This window comes from Cynoglossus semilaevis, chromosome Z (assembly GCF_000523025.1).
Source record: "Cynoglossus semilaevis isolate Cse_v1.0 chromosome Z, Cse_v1.0, whole genome shotgun sequence".
Lineage (NCBI taxonomy): Eukaryota > Metazoa > Chordata > Actinopteri > Pleuronectiformes > Cynoglossidae > Cynoglossus > Cynoglossus semilaevis.
In genome coordinates this window covers 16,026,866-16,052,912 of record NC_024328.1, presented here as the reverse complement: position 1 = coordinate 16,052,912, position 26,047 = coordinate 16,026,866, and the positions used below count along the sequence as shown (strand labels likewise).

Genomic DNA, 26,047 nt, shown 5'->3' with positions numbered 1-26,047 from the left:
CTCTCTCTCTTTTTAGGGACCTCAAACATAACCTGATCAGCACCATCATACCTGGAGCCTTCCAGGGCTTGTCTGAGCTTCGGAGACTGTAAGTAGACATTAACATCACTCACAGTACATTCACTTTAGAATCAGAATCACTATAGAAACACAGACATGGAAACTTTTGATCAGATAATGGAGTTTGGGCATTGAATCTTCGTCAAACATACAGTAGGTGTCAATAAATCCAAACATTTGTGATGTTTTGGCAGTCCACTGCAGATGTTGTGTGTTATATTCCTGCTCCTGGTGTCGGTGGGACCACAAACCTCTTTGACTTAAATTATCCCTTGCTGCTGCTGATGGGGGCCATGCAGTGTCATCTCTGCTGCCCCACCATGGAAACCTCAGGCCCACAACGTGGATTCTGGCAGAAATGTTACAAAGCAGCCTCAATGCTGCGTTCACCCTTTGTGTTTTTGGATTCTGAGGTCTGGTTGCGGTGTGGGTTTAGGGTGTTTTTTTCCGCCTGCACCGTGTGACTCGCCCTCCTCCTTCTTCTCCTTGCTTGTGTTTTTGCTGAAAAGTCTGGGGTTTCTCAAAACAAACAGGGGGAGATAAACACATGCTCTGGACAGATCACTGCTGGGGAGTGTCAGAGGGGCAACAGAGCAGATCCCTCTCTGGCTGTGGCTATACATCACACTCAGGGGTGGACGGCAGAACAGGCGCCCTGCTTTTACCCCAGCCCTGATAAACTTTTACCAAGGTCCTGGAAAGTTAAAGATAAGCTAAAAGTGGCCAAAGGTTTTGGCATACTTTGTTGAAGGTTCAGTGTGTAGCACATATTGATTGGTTAGTTACCAACAGAGGGTTCAAAGGGATAAAAGGCAGCTATAGTATGGAAGCAGTCACACCCCAAAAGGATATGATTTTACATTGTGTAGTTACTTGTTTCCACAAGGCATACACATGAACACTTCCTAAAGCACAACTAACTTCTTAAAGACATTTTTTAGGTAGGAAATAATTTTTATTCTTAAAATGATTTAATGAAAATCATACATATGGGTTTATCCCATTGAAACTGTACAGACTTTTATTTCAAGATTAAATAAATTTTTTTTTAAAATTACTTAAAAAGATTGGTACAGTAAAGATTCCAATTGTGGAGCGTTACACTTGGTTGGCTGGCTGTATATTAATTAATAATTAACTGTATTAATTTGACTTTAAATATACTTTGTTTGTTTTGAAATGACTGTTTCTGTGTGAGGTGAAATAATGCAGGTTTCATACATAAAGCTTTTTAGAAATTGTTTAAAAACACATTACTTAGTTAATTAATAATTATAACAGTGGGCAGGTTTGAGTCCACCAGCTTCCAAGTTACGACTGAGGTGCTCTGAGCATGTCATCGTCCCCACACACTGCTGTTCACTTTGGTGATGGGTTAAAAGCAGAGGTCACATTTGGTTGTGTGTGCTGTGTCACAATAGTAGTTCACTTTTCATCACTACCGTCTCCTTCGGCTGCTGTATGTCCTCACATGCGTCCTAACCTATATACTGCAGCTGTGGCAGATTCAGTCTGACTGCCATCAGACACATACCATTGTCCATGAGAAAGTAAAAACATCCCAGTCTTTGAGGTTCAGTGGTTGAGACAGTTCCTCTTATTTGAGAATAACCAACCCATTCCTTTGTCTTTTCACACTTGCAGTGACCTCTCCAACAACCGCATTGGCTGTCTGACTGCAGACATGTTCCAGGGCTTGACCAATCTGACCAAACTGTAAGATGACTGATGTGAAACTGAATTCACAAAGACCATAGTCTTTCACTCACATGGGGAAACCACTGAGGTAAAATGTCCTTATCTCGTTCCTGTTCTTCTAGTAACCTCTCTGGAAACATCATATCCACACTGGATCCAGGAGTTTTCCAGGAGCTGCCGTCCCTCAAGCTTGTGTAGGTGTTATCATTTGGATACTTTTAATGATTCTTTAAGAGAAGAAAAAGAAGAAGAAATTTTAGCATGTATTTTACTATGTGCATATGTAGTTTTCAAATAATGATAAATAATAAAATTAATGACCATAAACCAATATCATGCCATATGCATTTGTCTAATTAAATAAAATAAAACTATATGTGGCTTTGTTTTTGCAGGAACTTTAATTCGGACTACTTGTCATGCGACTGTGGTTTGCGTTGGGTCCCAGGCTTCTTACGCATGGGTTCAGCCAGGTTGGGGGACGAGACCCTCTGTGCCTACCCCAGAAACCTAAGAGGAAAACCTTTACGTGGACTCAGGGAAAGTCAGCTGAGCTGTGGTGAGAGTCTGGTTCTATAGTCATTTAGCAATAATTACAAAATCTCACAATCTGAAAAGACACATTATCAAGTACATCAAAATCATATAAAATCATATACAATAAGATTATATCTTATTGTAATACAGTGATTATTTAAAAAATGGAAGAAGCTGGTGACATTAAACCTCTTGTTTATGAACTGCCAGCTGGTCAGACAGAAATAATGAGTCAATTCTTCTGTGGTTTTACTAGTCATGCTCTCAAACACTTGTGGTGTACTGTCTGAAACTACAGAAGCCAAGATATATGTTAGAAAATATTTACGTTGATTATTTGTATGACTTTAATTATAGATCTGTGGCTCAACATAGGGTTTTACTTTGGGCTATACTGTAGCAATAACAGTGAAGTGAATTTGTTACGCATATAATTACCAACACATCTGCTCACAGAGATGTTACGTACAAGCAAGACAGAACAAACAATTTGGAAATAAGACTTAAAGTTTTAACGTCATCATAGCTTGACCTACTGTGAGGTTGAGGAGGAGGATTTCTCTGGTTTTACCAATGGATGAGACAAAATGTTACACGCAGAAGCTTTTGTTGATTCAGTAGGAAAAAGGCTGAAATGACTTCTGTCTGAAGACTGAGGAAGGTTTGTCAGATCTGAAAGCATTAGTGAACAGTGGTGACAACTAATCCTGCGGATCACATTTATGAGGCTCTGCTGCATGCTCTCAATCCCCTGTTGGACAGCGGACTTGTAATTATGTCACGGAACACAATGAGTAATAAGAGAGTAGCGGTGATAAATCACTGTGACATGTAACGGTCATGTTTTCGTTTTGTTTTTTCTTTGCTGCTTAGATGGTCCTCTGGAGCTGCACACCCTCTCCCTGCTGCCATCCCAGCGTCAGGTGGTCTTCAAAGGGGATCGACTGCCGTTCCAATGCACTGCGGCCTTGGTGGACAAGATCACCACCTTGCACTGGCGCCACAACGGCCAGCTGATAACCTCTGACCCAGATATAGGGATCCAGCTGGAGAACAGTATGGTCCATGACTGCACGTTCATCACCAGGTACTGTGGCTGCAGCTGTACGACTCTCTGGATGAGATTGTTTATAGTTTTCCACTTACAGTTTCTTTGACCTTTTATTCATGTTCATCATTGAATTTGAGGTGTTAATGGTTTATAACAAGCTGTCCTTATCCCTCTTTATCCAGTGAGCTTATTCTATTCAACGTACATGTGGAAGCCAGTGGAGAGTGGGAGTGTGTGGTTTCTACAGGACGGGGGAACAAATCCCGCACTGTGGAAATAGTGGTGTTGGAGAACAGTGCCTCCTTCTGTCCAGAAGAGAAGGTGGTCAACAACCGAGGGGAGTTTAGGTCAGTTACATTTCCAATAATCTGAATGACACCTGCTAAAGATTTCATGGTGACATAATTTGTTGGATTTCACACCCAGGTGGCCAAGAACCTTGGCAGGCATCACCTCTCATCAATACTGCCTGCAGCTGCGTTACCCTTCTCTATCTGTGGAGGGCGGAATGGAGCAGAAAAAAGCCTCTCGATATTGTGATCGATCTGGAAATTGGCAGGACGGCGATTACTCCAACTGTCACTACACTAATGGCATTACCCGTGTTCTGCATACATTTATTTTGGTGAGTGTTGCTGATGCTACAGGCTTCACAATCCTCCATGTTACGTGTTTCTTCAACACCATACTGTTGTAGTTTAACAGTCAATGTTATAGCTTCCTTCTGACATTACTCTAACATCTGTCCTGAACTATTTCATTGTATGCAGACAGTGTTAACGATGACTGTCCTGGATGTGTCATCAGTTCTCTAACCACACCCTCTATTGGAATTCACACTGATGTCATGTCTGTTCATGGACAAAATCATTCCGACTCTAGATGTGATTGTTTGTGTCTGGCTAAATTTGGGTGGAAACCAACAGCATGTGAAGGAGCACTTTAAGTCCAGGCAGTGGCCGCAAATCAAATTAACAGCTGGACAACAACTCAGCAGCTGATCAGGGGATGGGAGATAAACAATGGAGTGAAAATCATGTATAGTGTTAACATATTAGTATGTTGGGTTTTCTCTGTGTTTTATCACCTTTCACTTTATTTGCTCCAGTAGTAACAAAAGGCTGGGTGGATCAGTAAATCACAAAAGCTCAACGTGCTTTCGTTTCATACCCATTGAAGTATATTTTAAACTTTTTACTTTACTTTTTACAACTGTGCACCTTGTGGTTGTGGTGCTTGATGACAGTACTCTGGGTGTATGCAAGTATGAGTGGAGGCCCAACAGAACATCAGTGCCAACAGTGTTTGTCTGGGACAAGGGCAGTTCCTTTTCACTTCTCTTGTACTGTTGAACTGTTTAATTATTTCCTGTCCACTACAGAAAATGTTCCATAATTAACGGGGTTTGTTTTTAATTAGAATGATGTTGAACTTTTTATATGTGAAGATTGAAAGAATCTTGGAAAAGCAAGGACTTTGGTGATATCTGATTGAATGGTGACTGAAGTCTATTGTTTTCTGAGGTCTAATCTGGGGACACATGGCAGAGTTTCACAGAGGGATATTAATACCAAGTCTGAAAATGATCAATGATCTCACAGCTGGCTCTCTTCTGCCCTGCAGAGGCCCATCAATGCATCCAACGCTGTCACTGTGGCTCATCAGGTGCGCACCTACACCCTGGAGGCTGCAGGGTTTACTGACTCTGTCGATGTGCTGTATGTAGCGCAAATAATGGAAAAGTTTATGGAGTATGTCAGAAACCTGAGGGAAGTAAGTGAGAGACACACTTCACATGATGTGTGTGTAATGGGATTTTTCTAGTCTGATGTTATTGTAAAATTTCTGCGTACTGTATGTGTTGCAGTTGTCAGAGATGCTGGTGGAGATGGGCAGCAACCTGATGCAGGTAGATGACCAAATTCTGGCTTTGGCCCAGCGAGAAAAAAGAGCCTGCAGCTCCATCGTCCGCTCACTGGAAACTCTGGCCTGGCCGCAGCTACACATTCACGCTCAGGACTTTTCCATGGTAACTATGCTTATCCTGTGTTATCAAGGTTGGAGGTCCAAGCTGAATCTACTCACAGTTACTCAGTATCACATATAGTTTGTTGCAGTGGGTCCCAAAGTAAGGGGCAGGTCTAACCGTGGGGGTGCTCAGCTGTTACAGGGAAGGTACAGAGAGGCAAAATAATTGTGCTAAGGCAGAATGACCAAATGTTTGAGGACCCCTGTGCTAAAGAGAGAACACGGGGGTCTGTGGTTCAATCTGCGGGGCACTGCAGAAAACTTGTGGGAACCATTGGTTTATAGTAACAACATGAAACACACAGAAGAAGGAATGTTGTACTTGTCTCAGGTTGTTCTTCAGGCAGAGGCTGACCCTCAGTATGAACTGTTCTGCAGCACGTTATAATGACTCTTACTGGGGGTGAGGTGTAGACTCTGCTGTGGCCAAACAATGTTTGGAAAAACTGATTCATGCTGCCTGTAAAATGTGGTCACAATGTGAGCCCAGTGAATCTTCACATTGTCATCTTGGACTAGGTCTGTGACATTAGGGAATGACGTTTGTTATGGAATAACTGGCTCATTTTATTTATTAAGTTACTCAGCGTTCTCTGGAACAGAAATTTGCTGAAGGTAGTGCTGGTTAATCTGAAGCGAACCCAGACAACAGGGCTGCTCCCATAGGCTGAGAGATACTGTACTCAAGAACACAAAGTTTGTGCACACACAATGCACGATGGGGAATAACTTTATACTCTTGTCTTTAGACCATATGGGCTTTTCTAGGGTATTCAGAAGTACACAACTACAGGATGATGTAATCTTGAATCACATTAGGGAACTGATGATACTATTTGATGTGGTTTTGGAATATTAATTCTACTTCTGTTTATTTGTGGTCCTGCGATAGACTGACAAACTGATGTAGCTTGATATGAATGATGTATTTTCTGTGTGAGCAGGTTTCTAGGAACATTGTGATGGAGGCCCATTTTATTCGACCAGCCCACTTCACAGGAATTACATGCACTGCATATCAGCGCCGTGAGGTCTCAGCAGGAGGGGCAGCAAAAGAAACATCCAGTTCTGTTCATGAACAACAGCTCCGGTTCCGCTGTAGCACCGGCTCCCACAACACTTCGCTGAACAATTTTATGCTGAAGGTGAGTCAGGAGAACATCCACACAAACTCTATCATAGCCTGTGTTAAATATAGGCTGGAGAGGTGCCTTCACTGTCCTAGGGAAAAAGTTATGCCGTAGAAATGTTTACATTTTACAAACTGTGTAGACACTTGATTGTGAATACATGGATACAGATCTTTAAATACTACATCTCTTAATATGTGTTTTTTTTTCTTTCTCCAGAATTCAGTAGCCTTGGCATCTGTTACCCTTCCACCTACTCTGTTTCCTCCTGATGCCACAACAGACTGTAAGCTTCAGTTTGTAGCCTTCAGGACTGGAAGCTTTTTCCCTGTGTCAGGAAACTCCAGTAACGCAGGGGAACATTTACGCAGACGTGTCAACACGCCCGTCGTATTTGTCGGCTTAGGTAAAACAACTTAACAGAAGATTTTCTTGAATACATGTTTGGCATTAATTTAATAGATTGTTTTGTATGTACTGTATGGTGTTTTCTTCAGATGGTTGCAGCAAGTGGAACCGCTCAGAGCCTGTCTGGGTGTCACTGCGTCACTTGTCTCCCGGTACTGATGCTGTAGCAGCGCAGTGGAGTGGAGAGAAGCCGGGAGGGTGGAGTCAGGAAGGCTGTCAGCTGGTCCACAGTGACAGCAGCACATCCACCATGCACTGCTCAGTTCTCGGCAATTATGCAGTTCTGCAGGTAGGACAATAAAGAGTTGTTTCATCAAATAATTTAATAACATTTAAGTTCTAAAGGTATTCTGACCAAATAAACAAGAGTTTTACTTCAACATTTTCTTTAGAAGCACCTACAACAACCTCCGTCAGAAATCCAACAATCTGCGTGAATTACTTTATTTCCAAATCAACACATCCTGTATAATAACTTGTAATTTACAAGAGTCTTACAACCTGTAGACTGTAATTTTAAATTTAACAAAAACTTCAGCATGTGTTACTGACAGCACAATGTTCCAGATTTCTTTTAGGCGACATCGCAATTTAATATTTTTAGCTGACCAGAAAAGCTTTGGGTTTTGACTGTGATGTAAAAATATAATTAGCATAATTCCAAAATATCAGTCAATGTCAAACTCTATTACATTTTATGACCACAGATGTTTTCTTTAAAAGAACATTCTTTGTTTTCATTTACGGTAAAAATCAATCATGCTGATAACTAAACTAAATGGCTTTAGTTAATATAAAAATATAAACATATAAAAGTCTTTGATTATTTAATCTATGATTGACATTGAACTGCTTTCATGAAAACTGTGACTTACTAGTGCATGAAATCGAAAAAAATACTTTTCTGTTTTGATGTTTTGATGTTTTGAAATCAAGGTTGAATTTATAAATGTATTTAGGGCAAACACAACAAAACATTTTCCACTTGCACTTTTCAGAATATGATTTCAGTTTTGGCTAAAACTAAACTGATGATTTGATGAAACCTGCATGTGATTTTTCTCTTTTCCTAGGAGGTCCCTGACTTTCCCAACTCCCTGCCCATTTCTGCAAGCGTGCTCCACCCTGTGGTCTATGCTTGCACTGCAGTTTTGCTTCTGTGCCTCTTCACCATCATCATCACACACATACTACACCACAGGTACTGAGGTACTGCTGTGTATGTGCAGAAAGACATCATCATCATCATTATCATCATCATATTTATTTATTTATTTATTTATTCACAAAAAAATCTGCACAATGTTTACCCTCTATTCCAGCTTCTATATGTTGAATTGCTCATCAACTGTTTTTTTTAACCCCTTGTCTTCATAGCTCTATTCACATATCACGAAAAAGCTGGCACACGTTACTAAACACCTGTTTCCACATCGCGATGACCACAGCCATCTACGCAGGAGGCATCAGTCTGACCAGTTACCCTGTGGTTTGTCAGGCAGTGAGTACTGCAAGGATTCATTCATTCCTTCATTGATTCATCCATTTATTCATATTACTATATATGTAGTGATTTGGAGGAGCCAGTTTAACTGTCATGTCTTGACAGGTGGGCATCTCTCTGCACTACTCATCTCTGTCAACTCTGCTGTGGATCGGGGTCAGCGCTCGGGTCATTTATAAAGAAGCTGGGTGGAGATCACCCCGGCAGCTGGATGGAGAGTCTCCCGCTCCACCCGCTCAGCGCCCCATGCTCAGGTCAGGGAGGACCTGCCTTCACAAACCTCCTTGTTCCATGAGGATTGTTGTTTGCTGTCAATGTGGTTTATGCTTTATAGACAGAAGGACAGACACAGGAGTTGTTGCACATGGCCACCCAAACAGCAACACTGAAGGCCACCATTGTGCAGGCAATAAACACAACCCCCTCTGTTTTTATGGAAACCTTTGAGGGACATGTGAGAACATTGCTGTGAGGCTCAACAAAAAGAGCAGAAAATCTGAGTGGAAGAATGTAGGAATGCACCATAACAGAGAGTGAGGGGGTCACTGTAAATCTATGCTGGGTGAATCTAATCAGGGACTCAGTGCTTTTGCCAATATTTCATTATGCCCTCCCACCCCCCAGTCACTCTCATACACTCCTGTGATCATGAAGCTGTGCCCCTAACACTGACCCCAGTGACCCTACAGTCACCCCCCTTTGTTGCCCACTCAAAAATAATTGAAATAAATCACTGCCTATCCTGGTAGTAAATGCCACCACGTCATTTTCTGTGAAGAATGACATAGCCCGGTTCAGATTGAGAAAGACATAAAACACTTGACAGGAAAATGTCAGAAATGCACACTTTACACCACCGCTGCAGTCAAAGGTCATGGGGCATCCTGTGGTATAAACAACAACAGCCCTTTATTTCTACAACTGAAGCTGAAGTCTTGTATTTGATTTGTCTTTCCTCATGGCCTTCTGTTATTTAAGGTTCTACTTGATAGCTGGTGGAGTCCCTCTCATTATATGTGGAATCACTGCAGCCGTCAACGTCAACAACTACGGAGACAACAGCCCTTAGTAAGTGCTGAAAGGTCATTATTTACATATAGTATACTTACTAGTAATACAGTACACTAGTAGTAATGGGATTGGTATGAACAGCAAAATAAAACATTAAATGTTTTTCATTGTTCATCTATTGTGAACACAAACTTCATTATTTGGACTTGTTTTCTACATTCTATGAGTTGAGTTTGTCTATGGTAATTTATAGGTTATATCTAGGTTATTGTACTGTAGATTATAAGAATAAGAAAAATATCCACTTAGCTATATTAACAGGATTATTTATCAAACACGTAATATTCTCTGAATATAGTACGTAGCCCTCAAAACTATGTCTAAACGTATTAACATAACATACTGTGTATCCTTTGATTTGAGGATGTCTTGGGAAGTAGATGAAGGGATTTTTTTATTTGTTTGCAAACTTATGGCAAATTGGCAAATGCTGTTTCTTTAATTGTATTTAAATGTTTGGATAAAATATATTCTACACAGAGTGGCCCTTGTTTTGCTGTGACCTTCCTGACTCCTGTGTGCCTCTTGCAGCTGCTGGCTGGTGTGGCGCCCCAGTCTTGGTTCCTTCTTTGTTCCTGCCGGCCTTGTGTTGTTGGTGACCTGGATCTACTTCCTGTGCACTGTGTTTCGCCTGAGGCACCGTATGGCCAAAGAATGTACAGGAACTACCCTGTCCTCTCCTGTGACTGAGAGCCAGCCGGCATTAGCAGGAAGCACCAGCCTACTCTCCACGGACTCAGTGGTTGGACCCCTGAACACCGCTGTGGCCCCTGAGGATCAGTACTCACTGAAAACGCAGTTCTTGGTCCTGGTGTCCACTCACTTTCTGTTTGTAGTTTTGTGGTGTTGCGGGGCTATGGCAATATATTTGACGTGGCACCCTGGTTTATTGTTCAGCTGTCTCTATGGGCTGGCGGCCACAGTTTTGGGGATGTTCCTGGTGGTGCATCACTGCTTTAGACGGAAGGATGTGCAGGCGACCTGGTTGGCTTGTTGTCCAAGCTACCGCCGTTCCCATCCTATGTCCACTTACACACACACGGGCAGTGGAGTGCAAACGTCTGAGCAAGGATCCCATCTTTTTATTAACTGTCATCCACCTGCTGAATCTCATAACTCCTCCTCAGCACGGTCATCATCCACACCCAGTGGCATCAGCAGTGTGGGCCCTGGGCCCTGCAAGCTCACCAACCTGCTGCAGGTAACACAGGATGTTCCAAATAACCATTCATCGTCCCGCGCCCCCGCAGCCAACAACACCAGCACCAGTACTGACAACATCACCAAGCCAGCCAACAATATTTCACCTGCCAATAACACTGCAGCTCCAGTGCATCCGCAGAGAAGGAAGATTAGTAGCAGAACTAAACCAGGGAGCAGTCAGTATCACCACCGGAGTGAGGGAAGGGGGCACTATCGTCTGAAAACTCTAAGGACTGCGGCAGGTGGGGGTAGCCTTGGCGCTTTAGGACCCACAGGTTTAGATCACCTCAGTTCTTCACATGGAGTGTACAAACAGGCCACCAGTGAGAACGGCAGCATTCACCACAGCCTCTCGGAAAACCAGGCCAGCCCTCTGACAAATGGCAAGAGGGTGGAGGGAGAGTCTTTGGCCACCAGCCCCTCAGAGGGAAGCGACGGGGGCAGCAGTGGGAGCCGCAAACCTTTCCCCCTGCTGCCATCCATGGCCAGCAGGGCGGCCATGCACAGTGCTCAGAGACGGTGTGCCAGCAGAGACAATTTAAAACTGGCTGCCACTGCGGAGCGGGACACTAAACGCTGCTCTTATCCCTTGAACAGCACCACGACCCCGGTGCCCGGAGCTGCCGCTGCTCCAAACGGCACCTTAAAAAAGTCAGTCTTGGACCTGGAGCAGGACATGAGTGGCACTGACCAATCCCAGGGCTCGGTGGGTATGAGGAGTGGTTTGTGGAAAAGTGAAACTACCGTTTAGAAACCTGTACTTACAGCATATGTGAACATCTATGCATGACCGTAATGAACTGTTCAAATGATCAGGTTATGTATTAATGGTCTCTTAATTATAATAATTATATAATTTAAAATGTAAAATTATAAAGGCATCCAGGACCCTAAACTGGTACTTTTGCCTTTGCAGCGTTGCAAGAATTTTCTGTGATTTGTGATTTTTTGAAAAGAAACTCTTTTCTTTTTCTTGTCATTTCAAACATCACATATTAAATTTATCAGTTTCAAAACTGTTAAAGAATTCCTTCTAAATCGGCATGTAATGTCATTTTTGGATGTCAAATGAAAGCTTAATGTTTTAGATGTGATTGTTTTTCTATGCATATCAACTATAGCATGAAATAGGATGCAAAACTAAGTGAATTTCCAACATTCAGCTTAATGCATTTAGTCTGTGGAGACATCATTCACCCTTTTGTTTGCTTCAAGTAATTTTGGTTGCTCATGTATGCACTTGTGTGTGTGTGTTTGTGTGTGTGTGTGTGAGTGTGTCTGTTGCACAGTGTGTGTATGTGTGTGTGTGTGTGCATGCAGACACTGTGGAATAAATAAATAAGTTGTGGCTGTACAGAATTTCCAAGTGAATTAAAAAGCTATGCAAGAGTTTTAAAATCTGCTGAGTATGTTTCATTGTTTCCAGATTACACCAAACAGCAGTGGTGAAGTTAACAGAAAATTATAAAGCATTTTAAACCAGCGTGGTGGTCGGTCGAGGAGGTTCCAAATGCAATGAACTAATTTTTATTTAATTGAGCAAAATCCTTTTTTGACATTTTTTTGATGTGTTCAACCACAGACCAGCAAATTACTTTGAATTTCTCCTTTTGGACCTAAAAATGATTATATATCTCAGTAGATTAAGAGTTTTTTTTTCTTAAATAGACAGACAATAACAATTGTAACTAAAACTCATGCCACATTAAGAATAAACTAAATGATCTTCTTTCTCTGTTCATACTTCAGCTAATCCTCGACCATATCTACACACTTCTGTGTATTCAGTTACTGCATTGTGATTGGCCAATTTGCTTTAACAAGCTGCTGAAATGATAAACTAAATGAAGTGAATATAGTTAAAGTAAGTTGTTGTGTTTAAGAGAGATGGAAATAAAACTGAACCTGAAACTACAGAACTATTATTAGTCAGTTTGATAAAACACACCATTCAGGAAATTGCATTACCAGGAAGCAGGTCTACTATAAAACCTACTGATACATATTTCCCCATTGTTCTTAAAGAGGAAGTCCACACAGAATTCAGAATATATTCATGTTTGCATAACATTACATTTAGATCTACAAACTGTTTTATAGTCTTTATTGAATTTGAGCTTTTTCAAACCAGCCAACACAATTGTATTTTTGACAGTGTAACACCCATTCTAACTGTTTTATCATAAGTTACTCAAATCAAATTGTCCTGTTCTTCAGAAAAAGAAAAAAAAGAGTTTGGAATCCTTTGTTCACTGCTGAAATATAAAAGTATATTTATGCAAAGGTCTTTCACGACTTGGTTGTAACTCGTGGTTACTATATGGGAGTCTCAAGTATGACATCAGCATGTGGGTGTGTTTAAGCAGCACAGATAATGTCCAATTGAAGTAACTGAGTGCACCTGGGATCCGTTTCTTGAAGCTGGCTCACGAAACACTGAGTTCATGCTATAATTCTGTAATTAACAAGGATGAATAATCTTCTCATCAATACTCACGCATTCACTCTATCTGCAATTTGTTACCAAACCTTTTCACTGTCTTCTGCGGCTGTGACGCTGTTGCCCTTTTTATTTTACAGCGAGTCGTAATCGTTATAGACATGCAACAGTATTTCTTGCTCCACTGGAGTGAAGCAAAAGGTGCGGGACATGACAGGGTTAGTGTTATCTGCGCTCAATTCATATGTAATCGGGTACAAGCACCGCTCAGTCTTAACTCAACTCAGATTTCCGAGAGCCAATTGTAACCCGCTTTTGTGAAACCGGAAAGTCAGAGTTGGACCTCTCCGGCTTCCAGAATCTAGAGCTGTGGCATTAACTCGGTGTTTCGTGAGCCTGCCACAGACACACAGCCTGGTTTGGTTATATTATTTTCAGTGTATCCTTTAGTCTAAATACTGGAGCATTTGGCTATGATTTAATCTCAGGACACTTTGTTTACCTGATTGCAACAGACGTGAACACATGAGTCAGGCTCTAGCTTAACAACAGTAACATGGGTGCTGGCAATATGTGCACGAAAATAATAAGCTGAGGGGCCTGGGAGCAACAGTTGATACAAACAACTGTTATGTTAAGCTAAACCTTACATTTAACCACCCGAGGTAAACTTTTCAATACTTGTGTTTGAAATGTTCCTTTAAGTGAATAATTCAGTTTTCATATTGTACAATAAAATATTTTGTGGTACACAAATTCCGTGTTTCATAAAACCACAAGCACTTTCAATTGTCACTGTAGTGTCTGACATTAATCTACACTGAATGCTGATCAACTGAAACCTTAGTTGTGTGTGAAATACAGAACCTGACTTAGTCCTATTTTGTTTCAGATTCCTCGCTGTATCCTTGGAGTAACCTAGTGCCATCTGGTATAATTTAGGGCACTGAATAAACATACTGTTCCTTGGCTTAAACCTCTTCCCAAAACAACATAATTAGTTTTGGTTTACCACAACAGTCATTCTAACAAACATATGAGCCTTTTAGATTAGGTGTAGATAAGTGGTTCTCAAACAAGGGCCTGGATCCCTGCCAAATGATCTATGAAATATTTTCAGGTTGATTTTTCTTTTTTTTTAACAAGGCAAAAAGAAGAGTTTGTTCTTCTTTTCTTTATTAAACAGATTGAAAATAAAGTTGGACTACAGAACTGTTCAATAATAATACTATAATACTGTTAACTATGTTAAAAACAAAAAAGCACGACATAAAATACAGTCAGAATAAAACGGAGGCAGAGAGACAAACTAAAGATACCTTTTATATATTTGAAGGCAACCTTTTCCAAGGATAAGGAGCCACAGCTCCTTACAGATAAAGATGTCCTCTTAACTGCGTTTAGGAACAAGCCATCACAGCTGCTCGGCTGATATCAACTCCTAATACAAGACTATTTAGGCATTAAACAGATAGTACTTTATTAATCATGCAATTCACAATGTAAGCCAACAAGATTATTCAACAAGACAAGACAATTCTCAAGTGCAAAGGCAGTCGACTTTGTCAACAGAAAATTTGGAGAAAGTTGTCAAGAGTGTTGGCACTGGCGGAGATTTTCACGGCTCTTAAATGGCTGAAACCTTTAACCACATGGTAGCTGTGGATTTATCACGATTAACCATGATTACTCAAATAAATCAACACTCCTAAATATAACAAAAGTTTTTTTCTACAGTATATATTGCTGGATCAGAAAGAGGATCACAGCAGGCAAGTGTAGGTGTTTCACTTTTTTTATTTGTGACTAATCCAAAGGATGGAATTATTAACATGTAAAAATGACAAAGAAAAATATATACATATATGCAAAGGTTCAACTATTTAGCTTCATAGAATTTTAGTAGATACTGTGCATTTTACTGGTGGCTGTTGTTCTCAACGATATTAGTGAGTGAATAAACATATAGATAGATCTTTCTAGCAGAAAAATAAATAATTATTAAATCAACAACAAAATCGGATTATAAATTCATTCAGATCCTTAGAACATTAACAGCAGTAAAATAAAAAATATTTTAACCTGCTTTTAAAGCAGCTTTTGCAATGCACGCTGTGTTTAATTCTCTTTAATCGCTGACTAAATGATACATATGCAAATTGCTTGATTTGATCACAGTAGAAGGGTCGAACAACAGGAGAGTGAATATATTTTGGCCTAATCCTGTTCAATTGCTCGGGCTTTGCAACAAATCTAAAAAAATGCATAAATGTAAGAGTTAGTTTAACAAAAGTATCAGCAAAAATAATTTTCACCGCAATTTTTAAGCAGAAACCCTTTTTTGTTAAAAAAACAATGACATTTAAACTGACTTCAGATCAGATTATATCGGTACTTAACGGTTCGCTGTAATTTAACGCCTATTTCCCATTCACCAATCGTTAACGCTCTTTGAAAAAATGACAGTAAGATCAGCCAATAGGATCGAGTCAAACAAAACCTGGAAACTCACAACAAGGAAGTGAACTGTTTAACTTCGTATCGTAGATTTAGAGGTAAAGTGTTTTATTAAAAGTATTTTAAATTATCACGTCGTCCTTGACAACACGGATGTCCTCGTTTTAGACAAACAGGAGAGCAACAGTAGTGATCTAAGTTTATTCTGCATTAAAGGCTTGTGGCGTTGATGAGAGGAGGGGAGAAGAATGACGACATCAACCTGAGCTTCCTGAAATGAAGTCAAGCTCTGTAACCTAAACCTAGACCAGCACACAAAGGACGGCGAAGGTGAACCACAACACAGGAAAGGTTCGCCAGCACTTCGACAGTATTTAAGAACGGTACTACGGTAACGAGTAACTTTATTTAGACATTTGCATATAGGAGTCATGTCTTTGGTGGACCAGAGCCAGCAGTGGTTTCCTACGAGTGTACAGGTAACGGTGCACCAAGCTCGTAACCTGCGTTTCAAGGGCAAGAATGGGACCAACGACGCCTTCGCCATCATCCAGGTGGCCAAGGACAAGTTTTCCACCTGTGTGGCCGAGAAAAGTGTGGATCCAGTGTGGAAAGAAGAGGCTTCGTTCGACCTGCCCCTTTTCCACCCGGGCAACGCAGAGCGATGTACACTGTATATCACTGTGATGCACCAAGCCAAGGGGGGGTTCGACAAGTTCCTAGGTCAGGCTGTAATCAACTTAGTGGACCTTCATGAGAACAAGACGCGCAAAAAGACAGAGTAAGTGACGCAGCAGTACAAAACCAGAAATATTCATGTAAAATTATCGTTATTTTTGTACAGAACTATGATACTAGCTATCAAGAATTAAGGGAAACATTGTTTCTTTTAATATTTTATAATTAAATGTGAATATGTATATGTTAAAATGTAAACAGCATGACATTTAATTTGCTTGATAAATAAATAACATGACCACCACTAAGACATTTATGTTAATAAAATCTGTAAGCCAATATTAATAATTTTTAATTTTTAGTGTAGTAAAGAGTAGATGTTAGAAAATTATTGTTGTTGTTATTCACGTTTTCAGGGCAAAAATAAGTACACTAACAGAAAAAAAAATTTACATCATGGCTCACAGGGCTGATGATGTAACTGATGACGTCATTGAGAAATGTTTATTAAGGTATTTAGGATAATTGTTTTTCCAAAGTTGCCATACAGCTAGGCTGTTATTAAAGGTTGTTGATTAACAATTAACTTTGTTGCCAGCTCTGCTTATTAACTGGTTCAATTTAATTGTAGATTACATGAAAATTAGCATCAAGATCAAACAGAACCAAACCTTAGACATCACAAATCTAGTTTGCTTCCCCTTAGTTGGTATTTTAATCAGTATATTGCTTCATCTGCATATTTGTTTGGATGTTTGTAATTAAGCTATTTTATGGGTTTTATTTTAATGTATCCCATGCTGAAACAGCTACATGGGCCGTATGTAACACACAAACTTTATCTTTAACAACAGTGACTTTCAGGAAAGATAAAATGGTGGTAAGATTGAAAGGTTACAAATGACATGATGTTACACATCATAGAGAAAAAAGAGGGTTAGACCCTTGTGCAAATACTGGCCACACCAACATTTTCTTAGGTAGTATTATTTTTATTCAGTGCACAGTGCTTATGTAAATATGTGCCTCACTGTCCGCATGTGGAACTAAAAACTTAACGTTTCGGGTTTTTAAAAACTTGTTGATATACTCTGAAGGCAGCACTGAGAGACCTTTGCTCTGAACTTTAGAGGAAATAGAGTGCGTTATCGGGAAGAGCCAGCCCATGTTGTGTTATGAGTAGTACATACAGAAGAATAACCTGGTTTACTCAGGAGAACAAGGTTTGAGAAGGAACCAGAAGCTTAAATGCAAATAAACCTGGGCCTGACTGAGGGAAGACAACATTAGTCACATTCAGCAACATATCAGACGTTTAACTTGGATTTGTCATTGTATTGAAAGATCACACAAGGTCTATACAAAATAGTATCTATTCCTTTTTTACTCTTGAAGCTGAATGACATTAAAGCCACATTATAAAAGTAGAACTTTCAGATCAAAACCTCTGGACAGTTATCAAGATGTGTATTTATATTATTTTTGATTCATTAACTCTCTAGTTTAAAGACTTAATCTGTTGTGTTTATTTCATCTCCATAGATTAAGTTGAGGCAAACAACAAATAGCTGTTTAGGTCAGAAACATTTATTTGCCCTCTTTTTTATAAAAAGCAGAAAAGTAGTTAAGAGTAATTGATCATGCTGACTGATGTGTGTGTTTGTTTGTTAAGTTACATACTCCACTTTGTATTTTATGCATCAACTTATAAACAGGGGTTTCAAGACTGAGTAATTTGTCCCTCCCAATTTGTATCAGTGTCTTCAAGAAAAAGAAAGTTGGTTGAAAAACAAACCCAGACAATTCAAGTCTCAGCAGTTCCCTCTGTCTCCCATTTGGCCTGCAGTTCCCTCAGATCAATCTTTGGCTGATGCTTTGCTTCATAGTCTGGTGTGACGCCAACTCTGCCTTTGACGGCCTTCAGGATGTAGCCAGTAGCAAGTCTTCTCACATTGTTGCACATTCTTTCTCGTCATTTGCCATTTAACTTCTGCACACACACCCAGATGTGTGAAATGAGTCAGGATTACCAGTGTGGTTTGACCCAGTATGGGTGCAACATGGGCGTAACAGAGCTTAAAAATAAAAAAAGTAATTAGCATTTAACTACAGTAGGAATATTCACACACCCCATTGAATTAGACGGATTTAAAACAGAGTGATGGCTTTTAATAGACTCTGTCAGCTTTACCCAACCTGAACCAGTTGCATTATGTTATTGAATCACACGAGAGATCTGTTTGTTTCTTTCATTCTGAAATGACCTTTGGTAAAGGCAGAGTGAGCTGGTGACTGTGACTCAGCCCAGTGGACTCACAGTATCTGGAACGTTATCTTGTTTGCACAGTGTGCTATTACACTTTATGAGAGGATTTCAGTCTTTGTCTTTCAGTGTGGTCTCCTTTATGATGATCCCAGTATCTGTAGGCCTGCTATTGAGCTATGCAGTATTTTCTGTCCCACGAGTGCGGTGTTAGATTACTACTCCCAGCGTCACTGTTATGCTGATAGAGAGACATTTAAGACCTTGTTTTTCTGCCTGAAAGGGAACTCCACAGTTGCCTGTATTACAAAGGAGTTCATTCATATGGGGAAAAAAGGGATGTAGTGAATAAGATTTGATTCCATCACTGTTTGTCATTTCCAAAATGTCACAAAATAAGAGAAGAACACACTAGAAAGAAAATAATGTTACATACTGTTACTTTAATTTTATGATTTTCTTCATCTGACAGATTATTTACAATTGTTACTCATTGACTCTGGAAACATATTAACTGTATTTTGTCAAATATTCATAAATACTAAAACACATTTAACTGCAATTTAGTGCTCTTTCACAATAATCCGAAAGATCCTCTACATATATTCTGTTTTGACAATCATATTTAATCAATTCTAGTCAGTAACCCTGACTATAAAATGTGTCCCTTATTGATGGCTATGATGTGGAGGATGTTGATGTGGTTTTGCTGCTAATGTTGTACCAATGTACCATGCATGTACCCATACACCTTCAGAAAGGTTTGAAGAACATGTGTACAATAATTCTGGATGATAGGCAAAATACAGTAAGAGGAGCACTCTGTAGTATTTTTTAGTATAACATAATTTTTCTGATTGATTGGAGTCAAGATTGTAGTCGCAATTTGATTCATTGCACAGCCCTCCAATGACACTTGTCCTAGGTACTTAGTTAGATAACGTTTCTTAGGAGAACCAATCAATCAAATGCTCTGTCTGTAGATTCTGTAGAAATAAGAGTTGAGAGTCTGTAATGCCAAGATCCAAGCATAATTATTCTTGGTAGACAATCTTTACTTCTAAAATAATATCAGAATCTGAATTAGAAAACTTTGGACTTATACTAATCACTGACAGACTCTCAGACAGGCAGGCCTAACCACCATCATAACCTCTTTGTTGTAGGTAACCACCACAGAGTACATTGTTATAATGGCAATAAAAACAATCTGCTTAGGCAAGGCTACTGAATAACCGAGGGTGTGCATGTTCTTTTCTGTTTAAAGCACATGTGAACCTGCAGGACTGGTTCCCCCTGTTAAAGTTAAGGTCAACCTTTTTTCCATGTCTAATGGTTAACAAGAGAGGCTAGATTATGAACGGCTACGACATTTTACCTACTACCCACCAAATGGAACAGCAAAGCAAAGTAGTGCTGTAAAAATCATTGCAATAATATTGTTAATCTTTATTTTATGAATCAGATTAATACACACTACAGGAAGTTTTTTGTTTCTCCCAAGCATCAGAATCTTACCACCACACCACCCACCATGTCTTTCTGTAGGCTTTCATTTTTGACTATTGACAAGGGACTGCAGACTGAATAATTAATTGATTGTTGGGAGACAAGTAAGATGGAACCATGCAGGACATGTATAAGGCCAGCAAGACAGTGGTTACTTGTGCTGTCACAGTGAATCATCGGTTCAAGGTAGGGGTGAAGAAAAACCAGGGATCAGCCCTAAGCCCCTTTTGGTTTGTCATGGTTGACGTACAGGTTAATGGATGGGGTCAGGCAGGAGGCTCCATGGACCATGGTGTTTGCAGATGACATTGTAATGTGTGGTGACAGTATGGAGCAAAATTCTACTTTACAGCATAATTTATTTGTTTCTCACAACTTGGTAAAGTAATCACCACCTTTTATACTTTTCCTTCTAAGCTGAAATGGACAGTAATTAACAAATGATGAATTTACCTCTTTCTAGAATAGAGTGAAAGTGTTGAAGTTTTTGAACAAAAGAGTTTGAAGGGGAGCGGTTCTCTCTAATGGACAACTCTGCTTTAGCAATACTCCATGCAATAATAGTTTGTACTTATTTATACATGCTAAAAGCGTTTGTATGTAATAGTGCTAGGTTGTTCGGCATGTTTTGTTTGAAGCATTGCTACAAAGCTGTAATTGTAAGGTTTAATTTGTGGTTGGTATAGTTCGCCCAACAGCAACTGGAACAAGCTGTACACTGATTAGTGACACCTTACCAGCCTCAGGGTGAAGTATACAGGCCCCAGTAATATTACATTTGAAGAAGTATTTGAAGTCCGCCATTAAAATGTACATGTGAAATAATTATGTTTTTAGAGTATGAAAAACCTCAATGATATGTCAGCTCCAGTGTATTGTTTTAACTTGGTGTTACAAAATTCAATTTTAAATATTTTTCCATTTTCTGTGTTGCAGTTGGTTCAAGCTGGTGGAGAAAAGTGGAAAAGAGGACAAGGAGCGGGGAGAGGTGCTGTTAGATATAACCTTCATGAGAAATAACATGTCAGCCAGCATGTTTGACCTTTCAATGCAGGACAAACCCCGGTCACGGATCTCCAAACTAAAGGACAAGGTCCGCGGGAAGAAAAAGGACAGTTTCTCTGACTCTGCTTCAGCTATTGTCCCCTCGGTCAGCCAGGTCCTCACCGACAGTGAGGGTGAGGCAGACGCACAGTCCCTCAATCAGTCATCAGGAGTGAAAAAGAAGTCAAAGCTCAAAACGCTCTTTGCCCCCAAGTCTAACCTTCACCGCAATGTATCACAGTCTATGTCCACTCTGGGTACTCTTCCAGAGAAGAATTCATCTCTGAGTGGAAGCCGATCCTCAGGCCTCAACATAGACTCTCCTGAAGGTGAATGCACTTCTTTTCTGTGCAGCACACAGCAACATAAAGCATGTAAATAATGATAATAATGTGTGCGCTTTGCATAACACTGACACAACATGTCTCTGCTCCTCCTTCCACAGCTAAGACAAAATTCAAAATCTTTGGACACAAGCGAACGGGCAGCTCTGACAGCAGGGTTTCTCAGGGCCCCTTCTCCTTACTGGGTCGCTCCAAGCAGAGCAACAGTGACCAGAACAACCTGTGTATCAATGGCAGCCACGTGTACGCAGAAGATGCAGAGACCAAGAGTGGATCTACAGTCAGTCTGAACAGTGCAGGTTCAGGAGAAGACAGACACACCTTTGATATCTCTACTGGTCCCTTTGGAAATGTACCTGACCACACCCACAGGCCTGAGCCCACAGACAGAGCTATAATGGAGCAACACCGCCATCAAGAGGAAGAGGCGAGAAGGCAGGCAGAAGAGAGTCGAGTAGCAGAAGCAAAAAGGATGGAAGAAGAGGAGAGACACAAAGTACAATTGAGGAGACTGCAGGAGGAAGAGGAGCGTAGACAACAAGAGGAGCAGGAAGGGAGGAAGAAATTCCTTGAGGATGAAGCAAGGAGGCAAAAACAAAGGGAGGAGGAAGAGGTGAGAAGGAAAGAGGAAGAGTGCAGGGAAGCTGAGAGCCGCAAGCTTGAGGAGGAGCAACGCAAAGTAGAAGAGCAAAAGAAACAGGATGAGGCGTCCATGAGTGACAGACTGTCGACTCTGTTTGGAATCATCAGAAAGAAGGAGGATAAAAAAGAGGAGGTGCAGCAGCACCAACTTAATCAGAAAGTGCCCGCTCCAACCCCTTTCCATGAATTAGGGAGTCCTGAACCACAATCCTCTCACCACTCCACCAACCCATTTGAGGATATTCCTCTCAGCTCAGATAATCCACTCAGCAGCACTGAAAGTCCAAGTGATCATCAGAAATCCAGTCCTAATGCATCAATACCCTCGGCTATGGTTTTCCTCAACCGCACTGCAAAAGTGTCTGCAGTCAAACCCAGGTACAGTAGTCCTTTTAGTCTTATATGCTACGATCTTGTTGTGTAATGCTGTTATGTAATGCACTTGTTGTTTACTGTAAGGTGAAAGCACACAAACTTTTTATTTTTGTATTTTATTGTGCTTTTGGTTCTTGCTTTTGCACCTCACTCTTAGTCAACATTCTGTCACAACTTCTGAAATGCAAAAGTAGTTCGAGTTCGTGTTAAAATGTTATGTGTGATGGCAAAATAAATACAAATGTGGGAGCAGACAATTGTTGTGTGAACAACAAGTGCTAAGAAAATCTGTGGCACAACCACAAAGTGCAGCACATGTATTCAGTGTTAACCTTGCATAAAGTTTCATTCTACTGAATGTCTGTCACTACTGAAACTTGGACATAGCACTCTCCACCCTGCTTCCCTTTTACCTGTGACAGAAAATTACCAGAACTTTTAAAGCCATTCAGAAGCTGATGGACGTGTTGGACCAGTTTGTTCTGTACTCAGAGGGAGTCTGGGTGTGGCTTGTGTTTGTGAAGATGTTGCTGAGCAGGTTGTTGGACTGCTCATAAGGACTGACTCGGCCTCAGTGTGACTTCCTGTGTTGATGAATGTGATCAGGCTTTGTTTGATTTTGTCTATTTTTAAATTGGAAGCTGCTTCCCAACCCAAAGGTTTTTTTTAAACATATCAGCAAAATGGTAAGAATTGTGATTCTGCTTATACTACTGGATTTTAATTTGTGTTTTTTACAAGGAAGTGTAAATGGCAGAGAACATAGGTAATCTAGTGAGTATTTGATGGTGGTATATATTCCACTGTTGCCTACTGTTTTAGTTTCAGAAGTATAAAGATAATGAATTGCATCAAAATACTATCCTGTGTAAAACAGACCTAAAGTAGACATTTATTTGTGAGACATGGTTGTATTAATATGGTGTCTAAGATTGATGCTTTGTCTGAGTAAATCACTTGCCTAATTTATTTTGGCAGTCTTGTGGTGCTTTGTTAATGCTACATAATTTTGGTCTTACTATCTAATATTTAGCCAAATGGGAAGAAGCTGTGTAAAGTCCGATGGTAACTGAAAAGGGACAGGTTTGGTTACATATTAAATTTGAAGTGATATGTAGGTTTAAATTGGTGTTGGGCTTCACATTGGTGGAAGTGACTTCAGATGATGTGATGGTCACACTGACCCTTAGGCTTGTGTTTTCACTCCAGATTGGCTCAGTCTCCGGAGCCTGAACCACCAGATCTCCAAATCCCCAGTGAACCTTCTCCTTCCCCAGCCACCCCAGAGTCCACCCTCTCTAGTCTTTCCTCTGTATCCCCTGACCTGTTTGCTAACCTTCACTCATTGTTGGCTCCCCCAAACTTAAGTCAAAGCCGGTCTGGTTCCCCTCGTGAGAGCATAGAGAATTTGTCACTTGTGGAATCAGACGAGTCGTCAGTCATGGCAGACAAGAAAAGGAAAGCCCCCCTGCCACCTGTCTATCCTGCACCTGGCAACCAAACTGCAGGAAATGGCATCTCTGTTGAAGCCGATGGCTCACAAGGCAAAAAAACCTCTATCCCACTTCCTGATTACGAAACCCTCTTTCCACAGAAGAGGCATGGTGTTCAGGGACACACCCGGTGGGATCATATTATTGCAGAAGTAAACCAAAAACACAGAGACTCTGGTCCTGTGCTTCTGGGCCCTGAGATGAGTGTTGATGGCCCACAGGAGAGGCAACCAAGCCCGAGGTCGTCCATATCACCAGACAGTCTTCTCTCAAAGCATTATCCATCACAGCCTCTAGAGACCAAGCATGTTGCATCGAAAAAAGGATCCACACATCTGCCCATACCAACCACAACGCCACGTCATCAGTCACCGGCCGCTTCTACACAAAGACAAAGCCAGGACAACTCTCAGCAGTCTGTCATGAGACCCTCTTATTTTGCGGAGCAAGGATCTTTGAACACAGGTATCTTGGATGCCGATGGTTTCTCTGGGTTGTCAAGGAATGGCGAGAGGAAAGCATTGCAACCACCAACCGCTGCAACACAGGTGTCTGTGAACAAAGAAGTGCCTACTGCCAGACCCAGACAGGTAACTAGAAAAGAGTCGGACAAGCGAGAGGAGTCGCCCTTGATCCTTGACAAAAATCTAAATGGTAGCACTCAGAACTTTCCTGGAAGTGTGAGAAACGTGGGCACAAGGACAGAAAATTTTGGTGACTTCCACTCATTGGACTTTCAGTCCAAAGATCCATGGGGCCAACCTAAACAGAATCAAGTCAACGACCCTTTTAGTGACAACAGTTCAAAAGAGAAGAGACCTGAAACCCAGGGAATGACAGCAGATGATCTTGATCAAATATTTGGTCAAGAAAAGCCTGCAGATCCCTTTGCTGGTTTCAATGGCAGTGATTCAAACACTCAAAGGGAACAAAAGTCAGCTGACGATTCAATGCCAATGAGTTTTCATGTTTTTCAAAGAAGCAACTCGCAGAGAAAAAAACAGACATTGGCATCAAATACTCAGTCGGACAATAAAGGTTTACCACAAAATGAACAACCAACCAAAACCGGAGCTACCCAGGCTGCAGCTACTAGAGATCTCATGAAAGAACCCACAATGCTTCAGCCTCAAGCTGATGACCAAACCCAAAGCAGTTATTACAGAGGAGATGCTCACTTTGCAGGCGAAGATTTTTTTTTGTCTTCTGCGCCACTCCAGGTTATTATGGAGGAACCAACAGGAAGTCTGTCAGGAGGAAAGACACCTTTACAAGCATGGGTGTCACCATCTGAGGTGCAGCCCACCAGTGTCTACAAGAGCACCGGTGGTGGTCTAGACTTGACTCCACGCAGGTGAGATTGAAGAGGGTTCATATAAGAAACACATTTATGGACCTTCTGTCTAAATTTGCTTCTGTTGAATTGGGAGGCAGATAAGGTGTTGGGATTTGCCTTGGGTGTGATCGGTTGAAAGCTTGTGATTTCTCCGGCCTTTCTTTTTACTAGGTTAATGTGTCCAATGTCACTGCAGGGTTTATATGAAATTTCTTTGAATCTACGAAATAAATTGCAAAAAACCTTTGACCCAAGGTCAGTGTGGTTTACATGTTTAAGTAATAATGTTTTTTTAATTGTTTTATTGTAGGCCTCATCCTGTGAAGCCTCTGACGTCAGTTGAGAGCCAATTTGCCAACAGTAGCCATTCAGTAAAAGACATCAGGATTCAGGGCAATGCACCTGGAAAGATCAAGGTATGGTGTGACATGAATAACACTAAAACCACATTTGTCTTTGAAATGTTACATCAGAGCAATATCCCTGCAGCTACAACCAATCAGATACTGCTACACATAAATAATGAATACACATCAGAAACATTTAGAGATATGTGCTTTGGACCAATCTTACCAATCGGAAAGTAATTGACACAGTGAACAGATTTTTCTCTAAATCAATGATGCTGTGATCTACCAGGAGATCAAAGAGGAGTGATGGTAGATCATGAGCAAATAAAATAAAAATAAATATAATTCTATAGTGTGTAGTAGTGACCATAGAATTAAAACAGATTGTGTCAGAGAGTAAGAAGCATTTAATCAGTAGCCCAACAT

At 40.7% G+C, this 26,047-nt stretch overlaps 2 protein-coding genes across 5 annotated transcripts in view; both read left to right on the top strand.

Moving 5' to 3' along the window:
- Positions 1-12,088, top strand: part of adgra2 (adhesion G protein-coupled receptor A2) — a 50,189-nt gene extending 38,101 nt beyond the window's left edge. For all 3 annotated transcript variants that reach the window (XM_025053158.1, XM_025053159.1, XM_008336662.3), the window contains 17 exons: positions 17-88; positions 1,705-1,776; positions 1,881-1,952; positions 2,154-2,317; positions 3,169-3,382; positions 3,529-3,693; positions 3,773-3,971; positions 4,970-5,119; positions 5,214-5,375; positions 6,319-6,519; positions 6,724-6,910; positions 7,002-7,201; positions 7,986-8,113; positions 8,290-8,413; positions 8,522-8,670; positions 9,395-9,484; positions 10,019-12,088. In XM_025053158.1, the coding sequence (XP_024908926.1) occupies positions 17-88; positions 1,705-1,776; positions 1,881-1,952; positions 2,154-2,317; positions 3,169-3,382; positions 3,529-3,693; positions 3,773-3,971; positions 4,970-5,119; positions 5,214-5,375; positions 6,319-6,519; positions 6,724-6,910; positions 7,002-7,201; positions 7,986-8,113; positions 8,290-8,413; positions 8,522-8,670; positions 9,395-9,484; positions 10,019-11,441 (3,772 nt within the window). In that variant the 3' untranslated portion in view covers positions 11,442-12,088. The remainder of the gene's footprint in view (positions 1-16; positions 89-1,704; positions 1,777-1,880; positions 1,953-2,153; positions 2,318-3,168; positions 3,383-3,528; positions 3,694-3,772; positions 3,972-4,969; positions 5,120-5,213; positions 5,376-6,318; positions 6,520-6,723; positions 6,911-7,001; positions 7,202-7,985; positions 8,114-8,289; positions 8,414-8,521; positions 8,671-9,394; positions 9,485-10,018) is intronic.
- A 3,535-nt stretch (positions 12,089-15,623) lies between these two features.
- Positions 15,624-26,047, top strand: part of rab11fip1a (RAB11 family interacting protein 1 (class I) a) — a 12,569-nt gene continuing 2,145 nt past the window's right edge. Inside the window, exons 1-6 of one of the 2 annotated variants that reach the window (XM_008336663.3) lie at positions 15,624-15,685; positions 15,804-16,368; positions 20,974-21,410; positions 21,527-22,445; positions 23,652-25,289; positions 25,582-25,687. In XM_008336663.3, coding sequence (XP_008334885.1) covers positions 16,019-16,368; positions 20,974-21,410; positions 21,527-22,445; positions 23,652-25,289; positions 25,582-25,687 — 3,450 coding nt within the window. In that variant the 5' untranslated portion in view covers positions 15,624-15,685; positions 15,804-16,018. Of the gene's footprint in view, positions 16,369-20,973; positions 21,411-21,526; positions 22,446-23,651; positions 25,290-25,581; positions 25,688-26,047 lie in introns of both variants that reach the window. The other variant, XM_025053167.1, reaches the window with a different exon arrangement.